The sequence below is a fragment of the Stegodyphus dumicola genome, chromosome 8, assembly GCF_044657685.1.
Source record: "Stegodyphus dumicola isolate Sdum_Otavi_A_Nest chromosome 8, ASM4465768v1".
In the NCBI taxonomy this organism is placed as follows: domain Eukaryota; kingdom Metazoa; phylum Arthropoda; class Arachnida; order Araneae; family Eresidae; genus Stegodyphus; species Stegodyphus dumicola.
This window is the reverse complement of record NC_140775.1, coordinates 27,067,180-27,089,071: the sequence shown is the minus strand read 5'-3', so window position 1 is coordinate 27,089,071 and position 21,892 is coordinate 27,067,180. Positions and strand designations below refer to the sequence as shown.

Genomic DNA, 21,892 nt, shown 5'->3' with positions numbered 1-21,892 from the left:
ATAATTAATAATAAAAATCAAAACCACATTTGTAAGAATATATGGTAAAACGTTTCCCTGATAAATTTAATGACTGAAAATTGTGATTATTGTAACAAGAATTTTGTTTAATCAGAATGTGAAATGGGCAAAACTTTAGTGATTTATAAATTACTCATAAATACAATATCTATAAATAATTAAAAAATAACTGTATATGCAAAGGTATGTGAGCTTTTAAATTTTTCGTAAACTTCATGTTTTTCTTGCAAGCAATAGCAAAATATATCTCTAGTTATAAATAGTTTAGTGGCAGCAGAGTCACATGTCTACTGGTAGTCACTGTGATCAATTCCGTGCTGTTGATGATCCAGATCAGGTAACTTCATGGTTATCATGTTTGTTATTGTTGCAAGTAGGGCAACACCATTATGTTCAGCGCGGTGTGGTACACATTGAAAAGCGGCCGAATTTAATTCTCAACCTTCACCTCCTCGACTGAAAATCCATTCCCATCCTTCCAAACGATAAAAAAGAAAGAAAGCCGACGACACATTTCCTTTTGAGAACATATTTCTTTTATTTAAAAAAAAAAAAAAAAAAAAAAAGATTCTGTGGAAGGTGACATTGCATGTTCCTCTTCCGGTGGCGGAATAATTGAAAATTTCTGTGCATACAAATCCAGAAGAAAGTCATTCATTTAGCCTAAATTTCTTTCGCAGCAGTGGCAACCTGCTGTAAGTGGAGCTTCTGTGTTATTACGCTTTTTTTTTTTTTTCCTCCAAATTTTGGATTCTGGTATAACTAGGTGTTATGGCATAGACCTGCTCTGCAGGGGCGATGGAACAATAGATCCAGCTGGCGTACATGTGACGTCACCAGCGGAAGTTGTGACGTCATCCTAGTTTAGAAATGGGAGAAGGGCAAACGTGGGAAAAGGCCGAGTGGAGGAGTTTGATCTACGAACCTTGTGAAAGGGGGGTAAAAATGCTTAGAATTAATGAAGGGGCGTTGTTTTTGTAAACTAATATGTCGTATGATTGTAGTTAAGAAAACTTGCGAATGAAATCTTCTTAAACCAAAATTTTGAATTAAGAAGGAATGTGAACATTTGAAACTGTAAAACTGTTAAAAGAAAATGCGATGTTTATTCAAATATAAATATTTAATTAGTATTAATCGTAAGCTTTTACTATCGTTAGATACTGCAGTTTTCAAAGTATAAATTCATGTTTTAGCCCTTCCCTAATGAACCTCATCGCAAAGCATAATCTAATTATACATCTTAAATCACTAAAATATTTATATAAAAATCTAGGCATCATTTTATACGCCGTGAGATACGGTATTTGCAACAAGTTAAAAGATTTAATTTACAAACCTTTTGTGTGTTTCTGAATAGCAAATCAAAGCCCAAACAAAATTACAAATTTAACTACATGTTCTATACGAAATTAGTAAGCAAAACAAAAATAAATATTTGAATTTTAGATTTTGGTTTGACTTTTGTCTCCAGTATTTTACTGTATACTTTCAGACTGTCGAAATCTCACGCTAAATGCAGTTTTTAAAATACTGTGTATTCAAAGTATATCTATCAATTATCATGCCATTAACCTTGTGTTACGAATTCGTACATAAGTAAATAGTTTTAGTGAAATTATGTGTGAAATTGTAATATCTTTCGTACAATGAACATAAAATGCTTGGAAGAGGGAAGCTCTGCCTGAAAAATAAATTTACGGGGGCAAATCTTAATTAACATTGAGGTAAATGGCTGTCTCGCTAAATTGACGAGGTATCATCAATGTGGCAATGATTTTGGAGGCAATTTTATCGCCAGATTTGGCAAGAATTTGCAAAAAATCACCATATTTGGCAATATTAACTCTGTAACTAACTATAATATAACTATGATTGATCCAGCCCCTCTATAACTAACTATAATTGATCCTTATATGTAACTTTAACCGTATGTGCCTTCCAGTAATTTCAAGAAAGTAGAGATTATTAGAGAATTACTAGAGATTAATTATTAAAAAATTACTTTTCTCAGCGGCCGAGGAAAATAAGACCGGAATTCATCAGTATATCAGTTCTTAAGTTGTTAGTTCAGAGCTGACTTCGGAGTACTTTGCGCACTGTTTGTGTCTATAGATTGTGCTGTGTGGTACTGAAAAGAGCTGTACGAGTGCTTTTTGTGGAAAGTTCGAGAACTGTAAAGTGGGAAAATAAATTTTATCAAGTTATCATCAGTTCTATGTTCATTCGATTCATTACGAAACCCCGTAAGCTCGTAATACTTCTTTTTATTAGTTCGATATACTATATTTTGAATAGTCTGTACCTTAGAGTCTGAGTAATATAAATGTTAAATGTATTAATAGGGGGGATTCAGCGTAAAATACACTTAATTATCGTTTTATATGTAAGTTAATAGTTTTGTAATTTTATAATAATTTAATTATATTGTTACGAAATGTACAGGCGCGGTAAGATGGCTTCCCCACAAAGCAGTTTTAGGGCTGCCATAAAATAGTAAGGGAAGGCACTGTTTCCACATTTGGCGAGAAACTGCCCATTTGGCGACAAAATTGGCGATATGCAATGGACGGATGGAGAACTTTCTGGAACGAATTCTTACCGGTTTAGTCTAGAATGTTCTCGAACACAAGCCGAACACAGCTATATAAACCCTGCTGGTCCGCAGTCAGTTAGTGTGTGCCTCATCCAGCTAGTTGATAGTCATTGAGAGAGCGTCTCGAAGTGTAGCGCCGGGTTGGTCGGTGAGTGCATCGAAGAGTCTCGTAGTGTATCGCGGTTAGTGCATCGTCGAGAGAGTGTGTTAAGCTCCGGGAACGACTGAACCGAAGAGTCGGAAGCTGTGCTCTGTGTGTCGTCGAGTGCATCGCGGGCTGTAGCGTGCAGAGTCTCGAGAGTACGTGGAGTTCCCAGAACGACTGAGCAGTGTCGGGAGCTGTACTCTGGTGCTTTGAAGTGAAGCTGCCTCCACCGTTATTGCCTGACAGTGTGATGGTTGTGTCGCTGATAGTTCCAGCGTGTTTATAGTAGATCTTCGACGACTGTAAAGTGTGTTTTGAAGCTGTCCTGACAATACTGGCCAATAAAGTGTGTTTCGATACTTCATGAAGTAGCATTGTCATTATTCACTCCAAATCTTCACGAACCCCGTACGAACGTGAAGGAAGAAAATAACGTAACAATATTCAGGATGTTTCGATTTGGTATAAAATATTAATATATTTCCTCTTAACTGGAAGTTTTACCTTCATAGGAGACAATGATGGCCACCTATTAGGTGCTTCCATAATGAAATGGCCACCACGTCGGGCCCTTGTAGTAGCGCAGGGCTAAAGTGCATGGTCATTAAAAAAAAAAAAAAAAAAAAAAAAAAAAAAACTTTTTCTTAAAAAATTGTGCTGGACTGAAAATTGGTATATCGTAGGAAAGTAGAGTGAAAAAATAAAGGAAAAAAATGTCCGTTTTTTAGGACTGTTATCGTAATTTGTGATATAATCTTGGTGCTAAATCATGAATCTCGTACAATAAATTCTACTCTCCTCTACCGATAAACTCTTAACCGTAAAGAATCTTGATAAATTTTTTATCTGCAGGTTAAATGTGTAGATATATCTTTTTTTGTTGAAACATTCTTAGAAGTATTGGAGGATAAACGTAAATCTGAAAACGGTTAATGTGCAGTTCTAAGGAGGTCACTATTAACAAGCTTACATATGAATTTTTATGTTCTTTCCTTTAGAATTTGATTGGTCACTATTTTTTCTTCACTACAGATCTCAGTGAATTTAATATTTAGCAGAATTTTAAAGTTGGTATGGTTTTTTCATAAAATATGTTGGCCAGTATAGTTTATTAAGTCTTGTTTTTCATTTCACCGATGTAATGTCTGTTTCCTGAAAATGAAATCCGAAGCTAATAAAGCTGTTGCCAATCTGTGCTTCCTTAATTCTTTCATTTATCGCATATATTACAAATTAACATAAGAAGTGAAACATGCAGTCAAAATCTATATTTTAATAATATTTCGAAACAAAGTGCTGGTAAAATTTGCACTGTTATTTATTATGATTAATAAGTTTTCTGACGTCATATCATAGTTCCGCAAATTTAAGATTATTTTTTTTTTAAACTTTAAATTAAAATAATTTTTCGTTTGCAGGCTAGAAACCTTTTTAACTGAAAATAAATGAAAAAATATTTGGAATATACTAGGAACGTACGGAAGTTCAGTCTTTTTTAAATTGCCAGAATACTTTGTACAATTTTTGAAGTTGATTTTTGAAAATCGTAGATTAGAGTAAGTGAAAGAACTGAGAAATTCATACGTCATTTAACGAGATGACTGTTCAGATGTGAATTAAGACACACTAATAAATATGTTTATTTAATACATTTATTTTAGTTCTTTTGGATCTTAGGCAGCAGTAAATCTGCTTTACATTTCCAAATTTTCCTACCCATGTGTAACGTGTATACGAGCCAGTTTCCCTTAGAAAGTCCTCCACGAAAGGCATCCCTCCCCTTAGGCAGATAGCCCTAGTGTGCTTTGCCATAATTAAATACACCAACACCAACAAATTTTCCTACCTCCATTTGCATATAGCACAAAGCTCAATTATTAAATTTTGTGGAAACATGAAGATTAAAATTGAGTTCATTAGAACTACTCAAATTTTTCATGAGCATGAATTCCTTCCTTCTTAGGGCCGATATTACTATCAACCAATACCTAGAAAACGTATAAAATAATAGTTTAATAATATAATAGATAAATAGTTCGTAATCGACTGGTTAGGTGGATGTTTCTTTAGCTTTTAGTTTTTTTAGCTTTTAGTTTATTTGAAACTAAATCTCTATGTTTCTTTAGCTTTTAGTTTATTTGAAAAGCGAAGACTAATCGTTTTTCCACATTGTAGTTGTCAGCTTTATTTAAAAAGAGATGAGGTACAGTTAGTTGTATGGCTTTCTGCTAGTTGTTCTTTAGCATTTGTTTTGTAGAATTCGAGCCTGTACAAGTTCTGCTATTACATATTACGAGTACTATTTATTTACTACTGGGCACTATTTATTTAGTTTTCTCGCGTGTTAAATCTTTGTTATTGTTGTGACTTATCTCACTTGTCTAATAGTAACATCAGAACAAGCCCACGGAATTCATCGAGGCAAGGAGGATATAAAGCCTTGAGCACCATACAGTTGACAGTTCGACTTCGCTGAGCTCCGGCCCCAATTTTAATGGAGAGCACCCAGGTAGATGGGTCCGATTCCTCTTCCCCTGCCACCATCCTCTCGAGAGAACTCTCGGCTCGCCATATATTTACAGTACCCCATGTCGCAAAGGCACTATACATTTACAAGCATCCATGCCTTCTCCGGGATTCGAACCCGGGACCTTCGGTACCGCACTAGGCTTCTGTAACCATTATACCGTCTGGGCGGCGTTTAATCTTTATTTGGGTGCTATTAAAATTTTGTAGTAGCTTGCAAAATCATGATCTTCGGTACAAAACATCGGCGTAGTTGAATTTAATTACGAAATGTTTGAATAATAAATAAATCCCCTTTTAGAAAATGAGCAAGTAAAGAATTTTTTTTTTAAAGGAAAGGGGGGGGGCATTTGTACCTAACATTCCTGAAGACTTTTAAGCTTTTAAAGTAATGCAGATTAATGAGTATTAAAGGTAATAAAACGTAGTTAAGGAGAAAATTGTTCTTCTAAATTCATATGATTGTTATTTGAAAGTAATCGAACCGTAGCTATATTGTTTTTACCGATAGTTTTATTAGTTTGCCGATAGTTTTATTAATGGAAAATTAATTTGTTTAGGTGTAATCGCATTTGGATCGCTGTAGAGAAGAAAACTCTTAAAATGGGAATTATGAAGCAACCGGGTGAATAGAATAATCTTTTCGAACACACAATAGTATCTGTTTGGCTGCGTAGTTTTTAATTAACTTTTTTAAAATTTGAATGAAATAAAGATTCCTGAGGAAATATTTTGTGCTGAATAAAATACGTTTTTAAAGAGTATGGACTTTTTGTTTTGCATAAGCTGAATGTGTGTAAAAAGTGAATAATACTGCACTGATAACGACCGTTATTGTTGCATACTTTTTTTTTTGTCAGGTATAGAATGGAAGCCAAAATTCTGTCGGGGAGACTGCAAAGTGCACATCTTTTATTAAATGAACTAATGATGTTATTTAGTAGTGCATATCTTTTTTTTAAAGCCCCACGCTCGTGGCAAACAAAAAATGATATTTCCGAACAACAAATTAAAGGTTTTATGCGAAAAATAATTGGCAAACACCCTCATAATTGGTCCTTTTTCAGATTTTGTAGATATTTAGTGCAATAAAGCAAACATGATTACCGTTTCGTAGGGCTCGCCAGTGCCAAAGGAAATCTGCTGCATTTCTTAAATTACGTTTTCAAAGAAGTCACTTCATAGCATAAATTACACTTCACCCGAAGACACAACTTATCGCTTCTGGTGATGTTGCGAATTTCGAAGAATCAGTTTTTATAGAGTAAATTCCCACTCTGTAGACATTACCTTGGCCGTCCAGACGGGAACGTTGTTAGTGACTGCCATACCAAAGTGCCGAGGTTTGAATCTCGGAGAAAGCAAGAATATAATTTGTCCGTTCTTTCATAGGCGGCAACTAATGAAGAATACACCACTCCTGGGCTTAGTAGTGGCCAACGCTTTAAAACGGCTAGAGTTCGCCGTTGGCAACGGGGGGGGGACATTTTACCCTGAGTCCCAAGATGTTGCGAATTTTTCCAGCCCTTCAGAAGCAAGGTAGAGAATGACTGAAACAATCTTTCATGATAGCAATTTCTCATTGGTGTCTAATATAATATTAGTTGAAGATGGTTAATGAATTACTCGAGTAGAATTCTAGGAAATGTTAAGATTGACTCGGGGTTGTTATAACTGTAGCAAATTTCTGCTTGGTGTCTGATTTAATACGAGTTGAAGACGGTAACCTAATTAAGCGAGCAGAATTCCAATAAAAACTAAGACTGACAGGATTTGTAGTAACCGTAGCAGGTTTCTGCTTGGTGTCTGACCGGCCTTCTTGCTTTCGAACGACATAACCATGGAAGAGTACGAAGTAACCTATCCTCATTCACTAGGTCCCAGTGAATCGGATAGGTTTTTCGCACTTTTCATTGTGATGTCAGAAGAGTGGTTTTTCATGGTGGTGTTCCAGTGGAGGGCCTTGTTTCTCAAAAGTCGCGGTCTGACACAGTACCTGGTGTATTGAAGACAATAATTTAATTGCTTTAGCATATTCTAGGAAAAGTTGAGATTGACGTTGAGCTATAGTAACTGCAACGGGTTTCTGCGGGATGTTTGAGCGAATGCCAGCTGAAGGTGGTGACCTAAGTATTTGAGCAAAATTTTAAGGAAAAGCTAAAACCGATTTGGAGATGTAGTAATTGTTTCTAAATCTATCAGGGATCTCAGTAACGTGGCGTGACAAATGAAAAGAATAAGCTATAGATGTTTCTGATGTCTTTACACTAGTGGCTGTATTTGCTGATTCGGTGTTTTAAAGTTCCTGCATAAAGTTATTGGCAGATTATTTCTTTAAACACCTTTTTCCACAGGTTATTCATTTCACAATGGAGTGCCTTTATGATCTGCGTAAAGTGCCAAAAACGCATACAGCTATCTTTTTCGACAATATAAAGTCCTTTTAGTTTACGCAGTTGTAGTTACGATGTTTCGCCTACGGATATTTCCATTTGACAAAAAGTATATGGTGAAGTAGCAGAATTCATATAAGCTGCTAGTTGAATGGCTAATGTATGTGGAACCTTTGCTCATATATTGCCTAGAGACGTGATGAACAAGGTCTTCAAATGGACCGACTTTTTTTCCGTCCATTTCAACCAATTTCTCACAATTTAAATCAACGACTGCGTCAAGTAATCATTCGAAATGCCTTTTTTCCACCATGTACAGTACTGACCCCAACTGCAAGCGCTGGCAGAAACGGAAGAAATTTGACTTGCAGTTCATAGCCAATTTCCTTTTACAACAGGAAGTGCGTGCATGTGTAATTTCGTGTGACGATGAGACATAGTCACGTTCTATTATGTATTTTAGCTTCCACCCCTCCATCTCTTCTGCGTGTGACAGTGACATAACGACTCGGGAACATAATTTGGATCGTGACTTGAGTGTAGAATTGGCCATCGTTTTGCCGGTATTGTTCGTCTCGTGAAGTTTTGGAAGAGAAGGAAGGGGAGTTTTCAAATGAGAGAGCTGCGTTCAAAAGGAGGTTTATGAGCTCAGCTTTTGTTGAAGTTGGGCATTCTGGGACGTGTATGAAATTTTAGAAATGATCAAGGATGTTCTCTCTTGTCTTTCTTTTATACTGATTTTAAAACATTAGCATAAGGTCTTGTGAAACAACATTTATAATGTTTGGTACTTAATAGTAGTAATTTTATCACCAGAGAAAGTGGAAAAATCCACAGCATTAATCATGGAATTACGTGAAATTTTTGCGATTTATATTATTAATTTTTTGAAAAATTTCGCGGCTGTTGAGAGTTTGCACTGGCATTCTATTTTTCCCTCTAAAAGAGAAAAAAAGCTGGGGGAAGGGAAAAATATCCTCTAATACGTAGCAATAACAGAAATAAGTTGTGCGTATTAAATATTATTTTTTTCTTTCATATGGTGGGGACTTGGCCCGTTCCCAAACTGGGACAGCCTAACTCCCCCTTGGCCACGCATTACTTCCTTATACGAACTATTAATTTATACACATTTTGTTTTGTTGCACTTCCTCCAGTTTCATTAGAGATATATTTCTCATTTCGCGGCAGGTCAAAAATACGTAACACCAAATATAGTTAAAAATAGTTTAAAAACAGTTTTTACAATTAAATTAAAGTTTCTACGGGAAAGCAATTCGATCAACGGGAAGGAAAACAAATTTTGGTTCACAAAGTTAACTTTCGGTTCTACTGTGGGGTGGGGACACTGACGTCGATGCACCATATGACTTAATCTACTATTCTACTGAGAGTTTCGAATGTAAACAAATAGCGGCCTTGTTACTCTTAGCCCCACTTAAACTTTTAAATTGTTGAATAATTCTACAACTGTTGCATGCAGATTAGCTAAAAGCATAAAAACCTTAACCGGAACATAAAAACCACATAATTCAGTCACTTTTAAAGCAAAAAATGCACAGATATGAGAAAGAAAATACTGAGCTCACCGAGCCCGGTGACAGGGTGGGACTGCTCGCTTTCTTCAAAATTATATTTTTAAAATCTGAAGGCACCGATTTAATTCTTCAAAAACAGGCGACCCATTTTATGTTGGCTTTTTGAAAAGTTTGGTCAACTAAAATAGAAAATCTGCCTCGGCTGCAAGTTTATTCTTCATGCCTTTCAGCATCTCTAAATTATTATCTACATTATTACAATAATTGAAAATAATTTAATTAAAAAAAAGCTGTTAATGTTGTGTAAAATGCTGCGAAATTAATGTGAATGATAAGGAAAAGATTACAATAAAATAATAAATTTGCAATGAGTGGCAAACTACGTATCGTGAACGAAAGGCAAATAAAAAAATTACACGGAGCAAAATATTCTAAATCAATCCTAAAACAGAACAATAAAAATAAAAAAGTAACAAAGCTGCTGATAATCCCTCTGGTCTTTCTCCAAGAGCAGTCAAGAGAATTATTATCAACCAGAACCACGTTTCTGAGTTGTATCTGCATGAACTGCAAAAAAGAAAAAAACATTAATAGTTTTTAGTTAAATGATGTTCAGTTATTGATCTCTCTTCGTATAGTATACATAAAGGAAGGAAAGTTTAAAAATTTATTTTACTATGTTAATAACCATAATACATCTCATAAATGATCAGTAAACACACAAATATATTTATTAAGCTTATATAAATGAAATTAAATAAATGGATTACATAATTTAAACCCCTGAATCTTTATGCTGGATATTGTTGCATGCGTATTTGTAATAGATTGAATGCACACTGATCCTATGATAGGTTGATGAAATTAATTGTATTAAAAAAAAAGTTCTGGAATTTTCCACAGAAATACTCGTAGATGTGTTAACAGTAACACTGGGTACAATCAGTAGTTACACTTCAAACCACTAAGAATGTTAAATGCAGTGCAAGCAAAGCGTCTAAAAAAAAAGCTTTTAATACTCTGAAGCCTTCTGAACTAAGAACTTACAGCAGGAACTGAGGGCAGGTGCTTTCTAGTTTTCGCCAAGCTGCCGAGATATTTCTAGTACTTTCTGGTTCCCGAAATTACTGGAAGGCATATGGGGGCCAGATACGGTTACAGGTAATATAGTGACCAGTTGCATTTATTTAATGGCAATACCTATTACGGTGATACAGGGACCAGACCAAAATGCCGCCGAGTTTGGCGACTTCTGGCGATTTTTCACCAAATTTGGTGATAAAAATTAGTCTCTAAAATCGTTGCCAGCTTGGCGATATCTCGCCGAAATAGCGAAATAGCCATTTACCAAAGCCTTCTGAAGATAACTATTTCAGGGGGCTTTGCATTTACTTTTAAATAGACGTGCCCCTGTGTTCTTACTTCTCCGGCAGAGCATCTTCTCTCTAGATTTTCGCGTTACATTATACAGAAAAATACAGTTTCTTAAAATTTTCTATCTATGTACAAAATTTCTAGTAATATGATTTGGGAGAAAAAAGGATTGGAGTAGTAGTTCATATTTTTTTACTTGTTTTAAAGTAAGTGTAGAAAAGAGATGATTGTTTGTAGAGTTCGCGTAAAACACTAAATTCTCTCCAAAACTTAACTATAAGGCACTCAGGTTTGCAGCGAGATAGAACTGGTTGGTAATCCAGGCATGCTGAAAATAAATATGTTTTATTTTAAACAAATCGGACATGGGTAAAACTAAACCTGTCAAAAGGCTTGAGCTAAAATGTGTAATAATTTTTAAGGTCAGGATTTTAGGTTAGTGGGCTGTGAAGGTTTTAGTTTTCGAATCTCGAGTCCATTTCGGAATTCGTGGTATTCGCGAATTCGATTGTCTTATCCGCAGCAAAAGCAAGTAATACATGGAAGAGAATTCATTGTGACCACAATAAATAAATAAATAAATAAATAAAAAATAATTGTATTATTCTTTGCTAAAAAAATCATTAGTAAAATATACGCTTAATTTATAGATATATTAAAATAATTTAATGATGAATACATAAGCTATGTCGAAGACATTCGATTTAAAATTTGCGAATTTTGAAATGTTCGTTATGCAGAATATCTATAAATCGCATCTGCATGGATGGTATTCGAGGCCGAGCCACATAAGAGATTCTACATTCGTCATTTTCATATATATATATATATATATTTCGTTCTTATAAGTCTAATTTAAATTCCTTTGGCTAGCAGTTTTGTGAAAGTCAGGTAATGACTGGTATCATTTTTGATTGAAACAAGAATGAATTAGTTGAAAAAAATTGTTAACATATTTGTTGACAAGTTTACGGCGTAAATTGTGCCCCCCCCCTAAATCCAAAGTATTTGAGAGAAGGGAAATGGGGGGGGGCAGCAGTCACCCTGGCAACAGCTGTTGAGGATGCTTGGCACGTTTCCAACGTGGCAACCATGGTCTTTGTTCAGCTGCAGGCAACGGGAGAATTTTTTTCACCACTTGAAGTTTTTTTTTTTTTTTTTAACTTTCCTCCGTTGAATCGAAATAAAGCAGATAAAATATAAATACCCCTTTTAATGTATAATTAGTGTCTAGTTGAAATGATTTCTGCCATTAATCTGATTAAGTTTTTCTTTTCAAAATCGTAGATTTTTTTCCTTTTTTTTTTTCCTCCCTTCCCAAGTTTCCTTTTAGTTAAATATTTACGCTTATTAGCAGTTGGTTTCGATCTTTCTATGTTTATATCAATTTTGACGGAAACTGTTCAGGTGTTATGTGTTGTACCGAATTTTTTTTTGTTTTCAATTTATCTGTTTTCGTTTTCCTAGCAAGTATTGCCAATAAAACTTTTTAAAAAGCTATTGCTTTATTTTAGTTCCTTGTTTATTCAAATAAAAAACTTAAAATATTCCTTATGATCAGAAGATTTGTACTAGTTTTATATAGATATGTTTTCTCGCTGGAAATATCAAGGTGACGCAGCTACAAAAAAAAAAAAAAAAAAAAAAAAAAACTGTTTGGCTTTTGTTTTCGTATAACTGGAAAGCTCTAAAAAAGGGAATGTTGTAAACTGAGAGCAAAGAGCAGTATTGAATAAAAATTTCAAATTATGATACTATAAAATAAACATATTTTTCATATATGAAATAAATAACTCTATCTATTGTACGAAAATTTTAAAGGGAGCTTAAAATTAGGCTGTATGTACTACACAATACAAAAGCAAGTAATACATGGAAAAGAATTCATTATGACCAAATAAATAAATAAAAAATAATTGTATTATTCTTTGCTAAAAAATCATTAGTAAAATATATGTGTAATTTATAGATATATTAAAATAATTTAATGGTGAATACATAAGCTATGTCAAAGACATTCAATTTAAAATTTGTGTATTTTGAAATGTACTACACAATACAAAAGCAAGTAATACATGGAAAATAATTCATTATGACCAAATACACAAATAATGTAGTAATATACAAATACACAAATAACATAGTGTTATATTCTCTCAGCAAGTGACCTACAGTCTATGAACCATGGTCAAAACTAAAGAAACTGATAATATTACATTAATAAATCACATGAATACATAAATGTATTTATTGTTATAAATAAATAAACACAAATATATTATAAATACTTTTACCACATTACCAAAAGAATGTAATGATAGGGTCCTGAATAGGATCTGCCATAGCTCTGAATAATTGTCATTATATTTTAAATGCATTTGAAAAGAAGTAGTTCGAGTTATCCTAATTGGCATCTGTCAGTTAAAGCTTATTTCACAACTGTCAATAATCATCATTTTACTAATATGATTAGATATGAAACAACACTATCCAAATTTTTCATTGAAACAAACATTGTTCTGATGTTTGTCAACTTGGCCAGAAATTTGTCCTCAGTGTTGACATCATAATCACTATCACAATCAGCAAGGTGATGGGACAGCATCTGGAGTGGCGTTTCTCTCATATTCCCTACAGTTATTCATTTACATTTACCCCATAGAGATTTTATTGTTTTGAGTGTTGACACCATCGTAGGATCCACAAAGTTGGTCTGATAATTTACCATCAGGCACATATATCACGTGACTCATACTCATAAACAAAGGCAAATGCAGGCTAGGCCACCTTGTTGCTAGAATACTGAAAATGTTTTATACAAAAACAGTATAAGAAAACATTTAATTTAATGGTGGCTTATAGACAACAGTGACGTCTGTATCTCCCGTAGAAAATTGTTAGGCCTTTTTCTTAAAAAAGCGAGAATCAATATTTAGGAAGTATTAATCTTTTATAGATTATATTATATCCAAATGTACTAACCTCTTTGATTTTTTTAAACTTAATCTTTAATGCACAGATCCTTCAAATCCTGTTTAAATTATAAATCTCTCTCTCTCTCATACACACACACACACACACACACACACACAAAAAAGATTGTACATAAAAAGTCATCAAAATTAAAATCTATTTTTAGTGTAAAAGAATATTTCTGATGCACAGCATTTATCGCTTAAAGGACAAAATTTTGTAGAGGTAAGGTAAAATAAGTCAATATAATTACAAGAAAAGCTAATTTAGTAAGAAATATAAGTTCAGTATTGGAGTGAAAATAAGGGAAAATGAAGGGACTATTTACATTATCATAAAGGCCAAAGTTAATATGATTAGTATTTCATAATTAACTTTTATGATTAGATTTTGAGGTGCGATGAGAAACAGACTTCTCATGCATTAAACATCTGTTGTACTGCTGTATATTTTTACAGAAGGAAAATTTTCGCTGAGAACTATATCTTTAATTTTTAATAGTTTCATTATACTTATTAACTTTTCGAAGTACATAGTGTTAGAAATTTTACGAATTTATTATTTGCTTAGTTTTCCAGTTTTAATCATTGTATTATAAAATGTGTTTAGAATTATTATTTTGTTCCAAAAAGAATTGGATAAAAACTTTCTTTTGATTGTTTATAAAATGCATATTATTATGGAATGCATGCTATTAATTGCAATTTAAGACATGTCAAAGAGTAAATCTGTAAATAATATATGTATGATTATTATATGTTTGTTCACTTTGTATTTGTTTAATTGTGTATGTTTTAATGCCTGTTTTAATTGTTAACATGCCCAATTTTTTTTTTATTTTTTTTTTTTTTTTGCGAATAATGTGAATTACTGATAATTAGAGAATAACTTTTATGGAGATATCATCCAGTATATATCTATCACACGTAGCTCTTGCACATCAAAGTACTTCATTAAAAAAAATCAAATATTGTTTCCTTACTTGAATATGAATAAATTATAAATAGGGATTCATATGGTGTCACATTTTTACCCCATAATTTAGTTTTTTAAATGTTTCATCTACAGTTAAATTTGAAGAAAAATATGTAAAGAAAAATGCCGAAAAAAAAAATTGCTTCTAAATAATTTTCGCCGTATACAATTGTATTTGGTTTTGAGTGTTGGAAAACTTATTAATGAAATTATTATGAAAAAATATTCAATGTAAAATTGCTGGTAGTTAAGCTGATTTTTTTTAAACTGTAGATTAGAAATATCAACTACCATTTATTATTAGTGAAATAGTATATTCGTAGAAGTTAATTAAGAGTTATTTTTATTCCACGCCCAATGTATTTGTGTTTTTTATGTATGTTATTTTTTTTCCGAGGAAAAAGAGTGGCTGTCTCGGCAGCCAATGAGCGAACTGTCTTCTCCTCTTCGCTGGCAGCTCCATCTATTAGAGGATAGTGGAAACATTTCGCACGTGACTATATATATAACAAATGGCCTTTAATTAACGACTGCAAAATCACTAATCCTGTCTTAGTAATTTAGCTTTGTGACTGGCAACATTTCTAACTGTGAATTAAATAAATTTTTCTTTGTTGCTTACATTAAATTTGGAGAATTTTTCTGACATATATTCTAACTTTTTCTTCTAAAAATCTTTCATTTAATAAACAGTGCTCTAAATCCAGTTATTTTATTTATTTTTATAATTAAATCTTATTAAGTATATTAGATTTATTTAAAAATTTAACGTAGTTTGAAAAGTTAATTTACGCAGGTTTCTTACATTCGGTTTTACATTAATTTATGCTTTAGAGATGCAATGTTCCATTTCTTGAACTGTAAGGAATTTATAAAATTATTTGATATATTCATGAATATATCAAATAATTCTTCATGATAAATACACGAAGAATAGGAGTCATCAGTATTCGTAAACTTCAGAGTGTTATAACATGAAGTTTTAAAAAATCAGCGATGTATTGCTGTAGCATATTTGGGAATTGAATGTAGGTTTTCATGAAACAATTTTGTGTCTTTTGTATTGCTGCTGAATCAAAGTTGTTATTAATGTAAACACACTAGAGTTAGTGACATTAAGTAATGTCGCTACACGTGGCATCGCGGAAGTATCCATCCCAAAGTTGTTATTTTAATAAACATTTACTTTCAGAGAGCTCTTGCAAATCAGTTACTATCAGTGATTTGAATTTCCCTGAAAAGTCGACTATTTTATCAAATACTGAAAAAACGTATGCATCAGAGTTATTAAATAAATGCGATGAAAATGCAAAAAACACTAAAATATGTGGAGAAAGGAAATATTTGTCTCAGGTAACAGATGATCAGTATTCTGTGGAATATCAGAACATAAAATTCTGTCCGCAACAGCTGGAAGAGACACATGAAGGTTAGCTGTCTTTTTGATCTGTGCTCTTCCAAACAGTGTATTTTATTATTTTCATTTGATAATCTTTATTAAGCCAGCTACTCTTAACTGTTTTAGTTCCTTTAATTCTTAGCTTCATTTCGTTCATTATTTAAAGGCAGTTATAGAAAATAATAATAAAAATTCTCAAGGTATTTAATAGCACAAAACAACTTAATGTTTGGAATGTTAAATGGAAGGGTTATACTATATTATTTTTTAATACACTTCAAGTGCATATTATTTTCGGTAGATGTGGAATTTGTTTTATCTTCAAATTGGTGATTTATTCATTGAGAAATAATACAGTTCAAAGAAAATGTAGGGACACTACAAAGATGTATTAGTTTGTAGCCTTAAAAAAGTGTGTTGTTTGTTTTAAATAAATAACAAAATTTAGCTTTGTGCCCTAAAGTTAATATAATGTTTTTAAGAAGCGCTGAAGAAGCAGTTGTCATATTGAGTAATTTATTATATTGCTAATAGGGTGATTATTTCCAATAAATATGACGTGGAATATTGCATTCTTTTAGGTATGGTATTATTTGCATGATCACATTTTCTACATCTTAGGTATTTGCTTCAGACTAATATTAATAATTCTTAAAGACTTAAAGAAATGATATTCGTATATTCTACAACAAATACACAACTGAGTACTTTTCTGGTGCATTGTGAATTCTAGTTTTTTTTTTAAACACAATTTTAGTTTTGAGATACATTCCCAAAGTTTGCTTATCATGTAAGAGTCAGTTTTACTATTTCTATTTGTTTCAAATTCAGTTTATTTGACAGATAAGACTATTTTATTCATGCTCACAGGGAGTATTTAATTCCACAGTTTGTAGGGCATATTGTAAACTTTTCATGTTATGCACCAAAATGTTACTAATGTTCATAGGAATGATACCTTCTAAGTATTAAAAGCATAATTGAGTAATTTTCTTTGCCTCTTGGAATTTAAGTATTAATGATTTTATTTATGTACCTTTTTTGGATTTACAGTACACTTCCATCAAAAAAGAACAGAAAAAATTTGCAATGTAGAAAAGTTGCCATTTACTGTTTAGCAGCTGTTTCCCTGCTTTATGGTTTATTATTATTATTATTATTATTATTATTATTATTATTATTATTATTATTATTATTTGCTTGCTTTAACAGTCTTTGTTTTATGCAATTAAAAATATCTGTCTTTTTTTAAACTTAATATCTGATTATGCAGACATATAGTATTGTTTATACTCCATACCTGAAATGATTATTATAATTTTAGCTAAATTAAATTAAAATTGAAGTACTTCTTTTGCTTATAATTTTGCACACCTTTTTCTGCTTTTATATAATATGATTTATTTGTAATAATAAATATTTTTTTAAATATTATTTGAAGATAAATTAATAATTTGTCTTTTCTTCAGATAAATCAAAGGACTTTTTTGATGACGCTACGATGGAACATGTACGACATAATTTATATCAGTTAAGCTCAATTGAAGGAATGGTCTTAGGAGGACCTCCATCTGCTATAACATTCCATAGTAGTGTGAGTATTAATTATTTCATAATTAACAAATATTCTAGTATAAAAAAATTAAATTACGATATATAAGTAGTGAATATTTCTTATGACTCAATGAATATTCTTTTTTAATAACATTTTTTAAAGATAAATCAGGTTGTTTTATGAAAAAAAAATGTAATATTGAAACATGCATTTAGATTTAATAATGTTTTAAGTAATTATATTAGGCTATTAAAAACTTCAAAATATCATCAAGGGCTAATATTTAAGAATTTTTTATACATATGAATTAATTAGAGTAAAACATTATTTATACAAGCTATTTCAGATAACCCGCAAATGTTACAAAATTCAGAATGACTAATTTTTTTATAGACCATTTCATTAGCAATGTTATTTTTTAAAGTATGTTGAATAATATATATATATATATATATATATATATATATATGCATGTGTGTATGTAAGATTAAAAAAATATGTAAATCAAAATTATTCTGAAGAAAAACTAGTGGTAACCTATTAATTCCCTCTCTGTGCTCTAAAAATCATAACAACGTTTCTGAATTGTGTCATTTCTAAATCAATCTATCTTGCATGGCTTGTGTAATGCTGATGATGTAACTAATTCAGAACCTAAACTCACAATTTTGAGAATTGAAACCTTTTCTAACGTAAACCAAAACCTTCTCTTGGTGAGGCCTGCATCCACTTTTAGCTTCAGCTGTCCTGCAGTCAAGATAATACTTCGTTCCGTTTGTTTTGTCATGCTAATAACTATGCCATCATCTAAAATGTGATACTCTACATAAAATGTAGGGTGCATATTGCACCCATGATCGTGTCTGATGAAGAATAAGTTTTTGATAATTAGGTCATATCCACCAATAAATGTTATATTCAATTCAGCCACGTCTGTTTATATGTCTTTCCTTTGAGTGCCATCTTTCTAATTATGCAGTAATGTCTCTCCAGGATATAATATAGAGAACCATCATCAATCTGTTCCAGCTTACTTCGAGTCATGTTATTACACATACAAAATTTAGATGTTGACATGTAGATTCATAGAGATAATAAAGGAAGTGGAACTTTTCTTTCATTGTTGACATATGTCACAAATAATGGGGTCCAAATAGCAGGCCTCTTCCTAATGAACTACATAGTACCTTTTATAGTTTTCAAATATATTTGAAGACAGATGGAACAATAGGCATTAGCAAGTTGGCAGCAGTGAGGCAAGAGAGAGAATGTGGCATGTCCAGAAATCTACATTCATTTCAGAAGGATTTAATTTCAATTTATTTTCATTGGTTTGAATACATTTTATTTCTAAACAAAACAGTTCTTGAGAACTGCATTCTTAACTTGCATTACACAATGTTAAAGGTGCAATCTGGACCAGGTTCTTAATAGCATTAGTTTGTTTTTATATCATTATGACAGTATATTTGATCAAATAGAAGTGAGCTGCAACATCAGCCCTGGAAAGCACTAAAGAGCCAGAATGCTGCTTTGTGTTTCATGTCATCAGCTTTTGTAAACTCATCACACACTCATATTTTTGATATCTCATTAAATTGTCACTCCTGATAAGCAGGAAGAAATTCACAGTTTGTTTTAAAAATTCATGGTACGCAGCACAATATCAGAAAGAACGCAGATTCTAGTGTATAGGAAATCTTGTCTATTCCCAAAACCAGTCACAGAATAAATGCTAAATCACAATTCAGATTATTGCTAAATTTTACGGTACTGTAAGCTCCGAGCTAAATTTATGCTGTGTAGCATGGATTTCTGAAAGAATTGGGCAGTTATAGAGCTTTGAAAATGTTTTTTCATCTTTCAGATTTTCTGCAAGGCCCACCAGGACCTTATTTGACAATATTTCACATTCTGCTTGAGCTATTTTTCCAATTTAAATGTTGCTGTCCTCAAAATTGAATGATTTATAATTCTTTACAAGCAACAGATACTTAAATGAAAACATGGTCACATATTCAATTAAACACAAAATGAAAGTTAGATTTATCACTTTATAAGCAACAAATAAGAATTAAAAAAAAATAAATAAAACACTACATAATATTATAACTGCACAATAAAAGGGTTTAAATATTTACAGATATTTAAAACAATATATGTTTAAATTCCAAAATTTACCATCTCTGCTTTTTCACTGTTTTTAAATTTCAAAATTGCAGTTAAAATATGTCTAAAATTGAAGTTATTCTTAAAACATTTCATAAATGACATTGGAAAACAATATAATAAAATTGTTTTCTCTGTAGATATAATATTCTAGTAGTTGCAACTTATTAAAAATTTATATCCTATAAATGAATAATCATAAATTCCACTTTCATAAGTTGTTCCATTAGCATGATATCAATATATGTGGTCCACCAGTCCAATTTCTTCATACAACTTCAAATTTTTTTCTTGGGGATAACGTAAAATTTTTCTTGTAATTTATCATAAACTGTGATGCTTTTTTGCTGTTTTCTTTTTGCCTTAGCACCTCCAATAATTGTTCTTCGATGTGTTATTTTTACTCAGATTTAATACAGCAACTGAAATTAAATCATATTATGAAAAAATGAAGTAATGTAAAAAGTAAAATTTGATTTCAGTCAATGAAGTAAACTTATTTTATTAATTTAATACAAGGTTTAAAATAAAATTAATGTTTTATTTGTTTATTTTAATCAACAGAAATTCACAGTTAGTAGACCTCTGTATCTGAGAAGTATGGCAGTGAAAAATCTTTTATTCTGATTATATTATTTGAATTAATATTTCCAGAATTTTCAGTGCCATGTTTTGAGAGAGCAAATTTATTAGTTTCAACAGTTTTCATTCTTCTTCTTTATTATTATTTAACCTTCATAGTTAAAACTTTTTCTTTTTCCTTTCCTTTAATTTGTTTATATTACTGTATTTTTTGGAATGAGGATTTTATACTAGTTATCACTCTCTTCCTTTTTTTTAAATTTTTACTATTAATTGGAAATACTAATATTTGCAATTATAAAGAATGCTTCTGAACACATGAAAAACCAAAATTTTTAATCTCATTTTCTTTCAAGTCTTCTTTTACGGTGCTTCTTGGTCATTTTTTGTACTTTTTTTTTTTTCTTCTTGGTCTTTTTTTTTTTTTTTTTTCTATCTTACTATTGACATTTAGGGTAATAGGTTCAAACTTAGTACTCTCCCATTAATAGAATAGCATGCAATTTAGGAGCCATGGCACATTTAGGCTTATTTCTTTCTCCATGCCTTTGGCTCGATACTAGATAAATGGAATTATTGGGAACAGCAGCTAGTAAAATTCTGTAATTCCATGGTAAAATTCAAGGAAAACCCATTGTGTGCGTGGGGGGGGAGATGGACTACATTATTTTTTCTTTTTGCAAATAAGTTTTTGTTGATTTTGTATAATTTTGGTACCTCTAGGCTTTAGAGTACATTTTAATTTCATTAGCAGGCTATTCGAACACAATCAAGCTTTGTGAAGAAATTTTCTTTCCTAAAAACAAAAACAGCCGCCTTTTTCATCTCTTAACAAATCCCAAGTCATATTGTATCCATTGCAATGAAGGAGAAAAACTGATAAGATGAAAACATGGTTGTGCAAGGAATGGTTATAATCTGGAAAGAATCAAAACCAATCTCTTATGGAGTCTGGCATTAAAGAAATATGCTAAAATAAAACACCACTAAGAAAACAGAAAAGTACCTCAAGCTTGGGTGTAAAATTTTTAATTTTATATCGTAATATCTTCAATTTTTCAACAGAAAAAGTTTGAAGCATATGATTATTTATCAAAATTGTGTTTAAAATGCCTTTATTATATGTAATGTATGCAGTAGAAAATTATATATGTGAGCTAAAATGGGCTGAGGCATTTCAGCTAATATGTAACACTATTAAAATGGAAGTTTGCTGAAACAGATTTATAATATAAATAATGTGGTGGTCTCTCCATTTCTAATTTCTATTTTGGTCTCTCGTTATAGCATTGCATCTACACATGTCCTGATTTGTTTTAAGGTTTAATTTATTTTTATAAAATATGTAAGCCACTCATGTTTGGGTACAAAATTTTTGGTATTTTATGTTAACTCTGATTGCATTTTGCATAAAGTAAACTTCCATGAAGTCTATCATAAGAAAAGTTATTTGAATTGATGTTCAATGGATGAAAATCGGAATGGAAGGATTTATACAGATTACATAAATTTATATTCATAAATATTTTAGTATTAAGAAGGGGGGACAACCTCATAATATCTCATGACTATAAATTTCAATTTCAGAAATTATCTCTTGGAATACTGTCAACTTCAGGAGTAATCTGACTGGTTTCATTATATAA

At 31.7% G+C, this 21,892-nt stretch overlaps 1 protein-coding gene across 3 annotated transcripts in view; it reads left to right on the top strand.

Annotated features, from left to right (window-relative positions):
• Nucleotides 1-21,892, top strand: part of LOC118196155 (uncharacterized) — a 411,448-nt gene that overhangs the window by 367,996 nt on the left and 21,560 nt on the right. For 2 of the 3 annotated variants that reach the window (XM_085821689.1, XM_085821692.1), the window contains exon 4: nt 17,410-17,534. In XM_085821689.1, coding sequence (XP_085677815.1) covers nt 17,410-17,534 — 125 coding nt within the window. Of the gene's footprint in view, nt 1-14,938; nt 15,638-17,409; nt 17,535-21,892 lie in introns of those variants that run through there. The other variant, XM_085821690.1, reaches the window with a different exon arrangement.